We start from the raw sequence: 10,000 nt of genomic DNA on the forward strand, positions 1-10,000 counted from the left end.
GTGTGTGTGTGTGTGTGTCTGTATCTGTGTGTGTGTCTCTGTGTGTGTGTGTGTGTGTCTCTGTGTGTTTGTGTCTGTGTGTTTCTGGGTCTGTGTCTGTGTGTCTGTGTGTACACGCCTCAATGTATCTCAGCCTGAAAAGATTACAGAGTTGTTGTTGTGTTTTGGAGATCTGGGGCTCTTCCACAAGCCCAAGCGGTTACGGTACTTAAGAAAAATCCCCAAAAAGCCAGAAGACTACATAAGTGCATCGTAGTGCAAGAACAATGCCAAGAAAGTATGTACTGTTCAGTCTGTCTCTCTTCATAGAGAAAATGTGTTATATTTAATTTAGAATAGAATCTTTGCTGGTTTGATGTGTACACGTGCTGTAGATGTATCAAGATGCATAGACATGTCGTAATACTTTCCTTATAATCATTGGCACATTTATCATTATTGGTGCAAGTAAAAATATTCAAATGTGTATGTGTGTGTTTGTGTTTGTTCTAGCGCATGTGGAGAATAAGGACCAGTACATTGAGGTACTGGAGAACCTGGGAAACAGCCACCTGTGTCAGGATAATAATGAAGTCTCCACTGGTTTCCTCAACCTGGCTGTGTTCACACGGGAGGTCACATCGCTCTTCAAAAACCTGGTGAGTGTGAGTGTGAGTGTGAGAGTTTGAGAGTGTACTTGTGAGATTATGTGTCTGTGTGAAGACGAATGCTGGGTATGCACATACAATAAGTGAACACCAGTGCGGATAGTGGGCCCTATCTTGCCGATCAGAAACGCAAGTAGGACGGCGCCAAGCGCAAGTAGCTGTGTGGGCGGCTCTATGGCGCAGTTGCTATTTTAACGGCGGAAAAAACACACTTGCGTCCAGCGCAAGTGTCAAAAGGGTTGGTCCAAAGGAGGTTACTCAGCCATAGGTGTGGTTTGGGCGTAATATGCAATAAACCAATCCGAGCGTCATTTCACATTTCCTTTAAGAGCGAGGAGCGCATAGTCCATAGCGGCTTGTTATTTTGATGGCGGAATTACCTGGTGGAAGACCGGAAAAGTTCACAGCCGAGGAGACCGACGTGAGATTTACACCAATTTTTTGGCAAGCCATATATAATTACAAGGAAAATAAAGTATTTACCACTTGAGGAAATCATTGTGATACCCATATCCAAGATATTTTAAAAATAGGCATACATCTAGCGTAGCCTACACATTGACCCAAATGATTCAGGTTAATTGAAGCTGCGTGACATTTGATTTATTGTATGGCTTTGTAAAAAGCCGGGAGATAGATATATATGGGGATGCGAGAAACCCTCCAAAAGTAAGCAAAGTCAAGCAAGCATGTCAAGATATTGACGTGATTGTTTCTGCAACGGGGCACCCGAAAACGTTGCCGAAAACGCTATAATGACGTCCGGAGACGTGGGACATCCAAGCTGGAAGGTAACACACGTTCTCGTGCCTTCACGGGAGGTGGATCTGCCTCGACCCAGGATCTGACGGCAGCAGAGGACATCGCCACGTCTACCCTCGCGCCTGAGAGCCTGCAGGGATTTGGGGGCATGGAAATCGGCACCCAAGCCAGTGCACCAGCTGACCAAACCCAAGGTACATAAATAAAGTCCACATACACAGAGATGAGTTTACAAGATTTATAATAATACTGGCATTAAATAAATGCAACAAAGCCATACAATAAATCAAATGTCACGCAGCTTCAATTAACCTGAATCATTTGGGTCAATTGTGTATGCTAGATGTATGCCTAGTTTTAAAATGTCTTGGATACGGATATCACAATGATTTCCTCATGTGGTAAATACTTTATTTTCCTTGTAATTATATATGGCTTGCCAAACAATTGGTGTAAATCTCTCGTGAAGACGACAGAAGTAAAGTGTAGCCTATAGGTCCTTTACTGTGCGGGCAAGCACATGCGCCCTTAAAATAGCGTTCTGAATACGCGTTACAGACTTTAGACATTGCGCCTCACATTAGACCAGCTTTTTTTTGGTCAATGGCGCACGGCGCACGGCGTTGTTTTGAAACTGCAAAATACCACTTGCGCCAGAGAAACGCCTTCTCTGTTCCGCTCCCGCCCATGTCGACGCAAGTTCATTTCGAAGCGCGCCTCTGGAGGAAAAATCGCGCTGTGCGCCGGGTGCAAGATAGGAATTATACATGCGTCGGTGACAATGTCAATTGCGCTGGGTGCAAGATAGGGCCCAGTGTGTTGTATGGTATCTCTGGGGATTACCATGTGTGTGTGACTTGCCTTTTGGTAATGGATGCTAATGGAACGTGATTGACCAAGACAAGGATATGACTCAGAAGCAGAAGCAGGTAGTCAAGGAGGAGAAATGTATCAACAGCTCTCCAGGGATTTGTGTTGGCATTGTTTATTAAGACCAGACTAATTCCTCAATTTAAATGGATTATGAACCAGCCTACTCCAATGGCTCAGTGTCTGAAGGGAGTGAAATCATACCTGGGTGTTTATTCTCTCTACCCAGTTCTGGTGTTTGTCCTAGACTTGGCCTATCCCTGAGTTAACAAACTGTTTTTGGGTCAGTGCTCCTGAACTTCAATAGGCTTAAATGGGAATCAATTGTAGAAGAAATGCATTGAAGATCAACATTCATATGGACATTCCCTCTGTTTACTTTGACTATTTTTTGAGTCAGTTGAGTCTCGCACAGTTCCAAGTTATTGTTTTTCAAGAAGATAGGTCTAAAAAAAAAATCTTGTTATTTTTTCCTTGGATCTTCTAACCTCCATCTTCTGAGATATGATATCTATGAGCTCAGAGGAGAGGTGTTACAGGATAGGTGTGACAGAGGAGAGGTGCATGCAGGGGTGGTGCTGAATGTGTGTGAGTGTGTGTGAGTGTGTGAGTGTGTGTGAGTGTGTGTGAGTGTGTACTGGAAACGTGGCTCACGTCTCTCTCGGGTCAGGAGGCTTCCATTAGAGTTGGCTTCACTCACCCTCACAGAGAGGAATAAATCATCTTCTGGTGACCGCATACAGCACAGTGTCCATATAAAATAAACTTAGGAGGTTATCATTAGTCTTGCAGGATGGCCCGTGTCCTCGGGCACGTATAAATAAGGATGATTTAACGGCTGCGATCTCCCTAAAAGAGGGGTTCAGCCAACACAGAAAGCCAAGACATGAAGTCGGCAATCCAGCTTGTGTGTGTTAAAATGGCTCCCATTACCCAGCGTGCATCTGTGCATCTGTTCCCCTGATGCCTTGATTTATCTGGAGCAGAAGAGGCAGTGTTTCTATAGCTGTGTGCTTCGATGGACTCAGGAGTGTGTGTGTATGGGGTAAAGTGAGTGTGTGTGTGTGACCTTGCATTGACTCATAAGTGCTTATGTGTATACTTGCGTGTGTGTGTGCGTGTGCGTGTGCGTGTGCGTGTGCGTGTGCGTGTGCTTGTGTGTGCTGTGGTTAGACAGCAGGGATTCAACAGCTGCAGACAAGGGCCTCTCATACTGGAGTGTTCCGGAACCCTCCTACTGATAGTGTCCATGGCGATGCTAATTTGTTCCAGACGGCGCACATGAGCGGAAAGGCCCCTTGCCTCCGTCTCCCCACCAAGCTGTCAATCAACCAGTCTCCAGGGACACTGGGTCTGGCTAAATCAGGCCAAACTGTCAATTTCCCCCACAAGCCTTCCTCGCTTCTCTCCCTGCCACAGATATAACAATATTTACTCTTCTTGCAGAAAGTTGTTCCCCACATTTTCACAGGAAACTCTTCACGGGGAGAAAAAGTCCCATTTCTATCGACTCTTTAGTTAATCTTTATGAGAGCAGGAAGAAGGACATGTTTTTGGGAACTTTGGCCTAGAGGAAGGGGCTTGTAGTTGTTTGTGTCATTATCGCAGAAACTGGCCCTAGTGGGATCTTATTGAGTTTTGGTGACTGACTGGGTTTAGCTCAAACACACTTTCTCTCGCTTCCTCTTTTTTTTTCTCTCTCTCTCTCTCTCACACGCAAGCATGCACACACACACATCCCCCATATGGTTGACCTCTTCCAGTTTAAGTTTACTCTCTCTCACTCTCTTAGGGTCAGGACATGTTTACACTAAGATGATCAATAGACCGGTTAGTTTAATTTAGTTTAGTTTGTATTGCACAAAAAGATTTTGTGCAATGCTGCTAAATGCCTCTGAAGGAACTGCTGTTTGGATGACTATGTTTATGTGGGGGTTGACATAGAGGTCAAGGCATGCAGATATGACATATACTCACACAGACTTACACTCACACACACAGAAATGTACACATACAAACACATACATACGTAAGCATACATACAGTACATACACACACACACATACACACACATACACACACATACACACATACACACATACACACACATGGCCAGTGGCACTAGACTGCCTCCAACCCAGTCGCTCCTCCATCCTATTATGGTTTGGCTTGGACCTCGTCCAAGTGGTACCCCACACACCATACCACCCCTCAGTTAGGTCGCACACACACACACACACAAACACACACACACACCCACACATTCAGCTGCCAACCTTAAAGCCCAGTCTCAGTTTACATGTTTGATTTGAGGTTTTCTGTTTTCTGCTGTGATATGCCATGTCCCTTCCAACTAGGCCCTAGCTGGAAGGGACATGGCAAATCACAGCAGAAAAGTGTATTTAAGAGGTTTCTAAAAAACCTCTAGAAGTTTCATTGGCTTTCTTCATAGTCCCCCATACTCCTTTGCCTCATTTTCCTTACTTTTTGCCATTTAAATTCAGAAAGACCTAATTCTAGCTCCCTGTAGGTCATTGTCATTGGGTCTTATTACAGAAAAGTATTGTGTGAACTGGAAAGCCGAGTTGAAAATGTTGAAAATTGCAAATCCATTAAAGAATCAGATGTAGACTTTCCCATAACGATGTTGATATGTGTGTGTGTGTATGTGTCTCTGTGTGTGTGTGTTAATTGTCCTTTCCATCAAAATGCCAAACACTTTAGTCATGTCTGCTTTGATTATTTTTGTCTTTCTTCTCAAGTATGTCCGTTGTTAATCTCTGCCCCTATCTAAGGTAGACTATCCTGTTTAACAGCACCAGTGGCTCAGGAAGACTGTCTGTATGTCTGTCTGTCTGTCTGTCTCAGTATCTGTCTGACAATCTGTCTGTGTCTTAATGCTTCTGCCTCCCACCCAGGTTCAGAACCTGAACAACATTCTCTCATTTCCTCTGGAGAACCTGCTGAAGAACGAGCTGAGAGACAGCAGACTGGTGAGTGTTCTTGACTTCAACGTCTCTAGAACGTCTCTCTGTAATTCCCTCCAGTGTGAAGAACCCAGAGACACGCCCACCTGGCTGTATGATAGACATAATCCAAGATCATAAATCCCCAGCCATCAGGAGGTGTGCCCCTGTCTGTGAGTGTTGTGCAACCAACACCCTCACATATGCAAAGTCAAGTTTTTTCACAATGTCAGGTGAAGTGTTTGTCCTTGTGGAAGTGTGTGTGTGTGTGTGTGTCTGTGTGTGTGTGTGTGTTAGTAGGAGGTGCGCTGTGCATGTGTGTGTTGAGTGTGTCTTTGAGTGGTTGTGTGTATGAGTATGTATGTTGTGTTTCTGTGTGTTTGTGTTTCTGTGTTTATGTGTGTGTTTGTTTTTGTGTGTGTGTTTCTGTGTTTGTTTATGTGTATTTGTGTGTGTATGTGTGTGTGTTTTAGCAAAATAACTGGTCATTGGTTGACCTCCTCAGTCATATGAAGGCCAATGGAGTTTTACAACATAAATCTATTTGTTATTGCTTACGTTTGGCCCAGCTGGGTTCTTTCTAATATGTATCTCTCTTTCTCTTTCTTTTTTTTTTCTCTTTCTCTCCCTCTCTCTTTCTCTCCCTCACTCTTTCTCTCCCTCACTCCCTGCATCAACCAGGAGCTGAAGAAACAGATGGAGAAGAGCTGGAAGGACTATGACGTCAAAGTGTGAGTCTCCCAGCCAGCAGATATAAACCATTTGCATTTTTAACGAGTGGAATTTTATCCACTCCCCCTTAGGAGTTCAGCTTTATGCCACAATAGTTTGGCAAGAGGCACGTTCCTCTAAGTGAGTCCTCTAACTGACATATGATATGACATGACCTCAGATAACTGTTTGCCAATGGCAGCATCTTTCCGTCATGCCTTTAAATGGCTCACATCTTACATCTGAAAAGCTGTGATTTAAAGGTGTTTTTTTATTATTATTATTCCTTTTGATTTGAACTTTTTCCTCATATGACAGAGTGCTCTTAAAGAATTAGAATTGTGTGGCTACAGTTGTGCCACGAGAAACACATAGTGGAAAAATCTTACAGTGTGTGTGTGTGCGCGCGTTTACATGAATGCTGTGTTTTTGTGTATGCTCATGAACATATTAGTGTTTGTGTGTGTGTGCCTGCGCGTGCCAGTGCATTAGTGTCTGTGTGACTGAAGGAACAGAGGTCCCAGTCACACACAGATATTTAATGTGATTCATGTTGTTCCCTCATAGTCTTAACACTGGAAATTATGGAAGGCCATCATTTCAGCCTCTGCACACAGGGTGCAGGACATGCATGCACACACACACACACACACACACACACACACACACACACACACACACACACACACACACACACACACACACACACACACACACACACACACACACACACACTCACACACACACAGATGTCCCCCACATATCTAAACACCTGCCCCAAATTAGGGTTAAACTGGTCCACAGTCCCCCACAACTCTCTTTGTATGCCACATTCATCATCACCTGGTCAGGGCCAGACTTGATACAGTCCCACTATCTAGAGATGCTCAGATTAGAAAACAATCTATCTGTTGAAACTATGGTGACTACAAATTAAGGTTGGGGTTAGGGGGTGGGTTTGTTTAAGGTGATATTCAGTGAACAGTTAGAAAGACTGAACTTGAATTTCAACAAACTATCTGTAAAGTGGACTCTGTAGGTGGACTATCCAAATAAAGTGTTACCCTTGTTACATTTACATTTAGTTAGTTAGCAGATGCTTTTATCCACAGCAATTTACAGTATTGTGCATACAGACATCTCTAGGTGTGCTGACTGGGCATGTGTTGTTAGCACCGTGCTCGACTAGTTACGTCAAAGGAAATACTCTCTGGGGTTCTCTGGGAAGACAGATGTGATGAAACTCCCTCACGTCACAGTAGAGATGATGGGAAGACATGGGCAAGGTCACATGTCCTACACTGGAAGTGTGTTGTGTAAGAGTCTGCTTTGTTACTGGAAATGGACTTTCCCAAGAATGTGTAGGCATGTTGTTTATTTACAGTTATATTTATTAAGCAAAGCCCTGTATCCAAATCTATATTATGCAAATCATTGCATCCAAATCACTTATTCTAGTGAGGAACCATTTTTCTACTGGTTTTGCTCCACCATAATTCCTTATCTAGAAGAGTTGGAACTGTATTTGTGTATATAGTGTTCCCTATATAAGTAATGCTATGTGACTGTGTGTAGGGGGAAGCTACAGAAGGAATGTCTGTGCATGTGCGCGTGCGTGTGAGTGTGTGTTGTTTTCTAATGCTATGTGACTGGGGATGAACTGCAGAAGGAGGATGTGTGTGTGTGTGTGTGTGTGTGTGTGTGTGTGTGTGTTTTGTTATCTATATATGTTTCTAATGCCATGTGACTGTGCGCAGGGGTAAGCTGGAGAAGTAGGAGTAGTGTGTGTGTGTACGTGTGTGAACGTGTGGGTACGTGTGGTACGTGTGTGTATGTGTGTGCGTGCGTGCGTGTGTGCGTGTGGTTTGTAATGTTATGTTACTTTTTGCAGGGGGAAGCTGGAGAAAGAGCGTAAGGAGAGACAGAAACAGGCGGGTCTAATCAGGTTGGAGACACCAGACCTCACTGAGGACATGGAGAGAGAGAGAAGGACCTTCCAGCTGCAGATGTGTGAGGTGAGGGAGGATATGTGTGTCTTCATGATGTTTGGTGTGTGTGTGTGTGTGTGTGTGTGTTTGTTTGTGTGTGTGTGTTTTTGTTTGTTAATCTGTGTTTGTGTTTGTATGTTTATTAGGTTGTGTATACAGTATGTGTTTGCCTGTGAGCAGATAAATGTGTGTGTGCTCTTGGAGTTTGTAAAGACCTTCACAAGGCTTGTGTTATGACTCTCCAGAGATTCAATGAAAGCATGTGCTTCATATAATTGTGCATGTGTTTATTATTTTAGCATTGGTTATTCATGTGTGTGTGGGTGTGTGTGTGTGTTCTCAAGACCACGTGTGTGCATGTGTTGGTAGGTATGGTAAGGAGCCGTGTGTGTGTGGGTCCGGGGAGGTTAAACAGGGCAGGTCAGGGTCATCTGAGGTCGTCACCCTGGGCACATCCAAGTATTCCGACGGCCTCTGAAAGCCTCGGCACGCACGGCCAAAGCTCATAGCCCATACCGTATCATATCTCTGCCTGGAGTCTGTCTGCTTTGCCACCCAAGTGTCCAGGCAGCCTCTGGGAAGGGTTGGCAACTGGGTGGAGGAATCCAAACCTAGCTGAACTTGTGTGTAGCTCTTCAGACGGTCGTGTAAGGCTTGTTTGGAGCTCGTCTTAGGCTGGTCTGTAGCTCGTCTAAGGCTCATCCTCGTCTGACACTCATCAAAGACTCGTCTGTAGATTGTCACAAGCTCGCTGCAGTCATCCAGATGTCTGAGGATTTCCACTGTTGTGTGTAGGAAGACCTGAGCTAGTTACTGGTCCATCCACAGCCTATCGCTCCCTCTCTTTTTATTTCTACCTTTCTCTCTCTCTTCCTCCCTCTTTCTCCTTCAATCTCCTCATTCTCTCTTTTGGTCTTCAATCACCCCCTTTTTCTCATTTTCTGTCCTTTCTCTCCGTCTCTTTCTAGTCTCTGTGTTTATCTTTCTCTCTCTCCCCCCCCCCTCTCTCCTTCTCTCTCCAACTCTCTGCCTCTCTCTGAAAGGTGCTCCGTTTCAGAGTTGGGGCGTTTCATTCTCCTCCGCTGGTTCAGGGCTCTTAACACCAGATGGAAAATCCCTCTCTCTGGTGCATTGAGTCAGGAAAGAGCCCATAAAATGGACCAGGCTAATTTACGTTCGGTCAAAGCCCTAAGACCCAGAGGCTGCACTCTTCAGAGCCACCTCCTGCACAGGAACTCAGGCACAAAGAATAAGCAGAAATGGAAAGAAAATCTCATTCAAAAATAAGAAGAAGACGTCTTTGTTTCTATACTTCCATCCCACTCCATATTTCATGACGTGACTAAATCTGACTTCATCCTTCCCATGGGCTGCTTCTTGTTATTGTTAGACTTCTCATTTCTGACCGAGGCCTCACCTTCATCCCTTCTGTCCCAAGTCTAAGCCCAGGCAGTTGTGTGTCCTAATCCCCGATCTTTCTCCTGTGGCTTTGCAGTACTTACTGAAGATCCAGGAGCTGAAGATCCGACAGGGGCCCGATCTACTGCAGTCTCTCATCAAGTACTTCCAGGCACAGCTCACGTGAGTGTCCCCTCACCCCCTGATTGTGTGTGTGTGTGTGTGTGTGTGTGTGTGTGTGTGTGTGTGTGTGTGTGTGTGTGTGTGTGTGTGTGTGTGTGTGGGGCTCTTCTTTTTAGACTTTTTGTTGTCATAAAACACTTGTCTCAGGCCACAGAGCCACAGAGCTGTGAAAACCAGCCGAAGAATTCTGTTTTATAAGAGCACGGAATCGTTTATGGAAATTCTGCGGAAATCCTTTTACCAAACATTTGCCTTGTCTTCGACTTGCTTCTACTTTTAGAAACATAGCACAATGCGTTTATGTGAAACATATCTCAGCGCCAGCATGGGACAATAACTGTTTAACATTTTTTGACAATAAGTCCGCCACAATTATTGTCCATTGTTGCAGCTCAGCAGATAATCTTTCTGGGGCTGTCTGGGGTTCAGCATGGTGTTGTGGCTTTAGCAGAAAAATGACTCAGTGATGTGGTCT

General features: G+C 44.5%; 1 protein-coding gene across 1 annotated transcript in view; it reads left to right on the forward strand.

The window, feature by feature from the left end:
• The window catches only part of asap3 (ArfGAP with SH3 domain, ankyrin repeat and PH domain 3), a gene marked incomplete at both ends in the record, with an annotated part of 39,865 nt that overhangs the window by 12,031 nt on the left and 17,834 nt on the right, over positions 1 to 10,000 (forward strand). The window contains 5 exons of the mRNA XM_080850693.1: positions 493 to 638; positions 5,198 to 5,272; positions 5,927 to 5,976; positions 7,848 to 7,971; positions 9,440 to 9,525. Of these exons, the coding sequence (XP_080706819.1) occupies positions 493 to 638; positions 5,198 to 5,272; positions 5,927 to 5,976; positions 7,848 to 7,971; positions 9,440 to 9,525 (481 nt within the window). The remainder of the gene's footprint in view (positions 1 to 492; positions 639 to 5,197; positions 5,273 to 5,926; positions 5,977 to 7,847; positions 7,972 to 9,439; positions 9,526 to 10,000) is intronic.

This window comes from Sprattus sprattus, assembly GCF_963457725.1.
Source record: "Sprattus sprattus genome assembly, chromosome: 13".
Classification (NCBI taxonomy): Eukaryota; Metazoa; Chordata; class Actinopteri; order Clupeiformes; family Clupeidae; genus Sprattus; species Sprattus sprattus.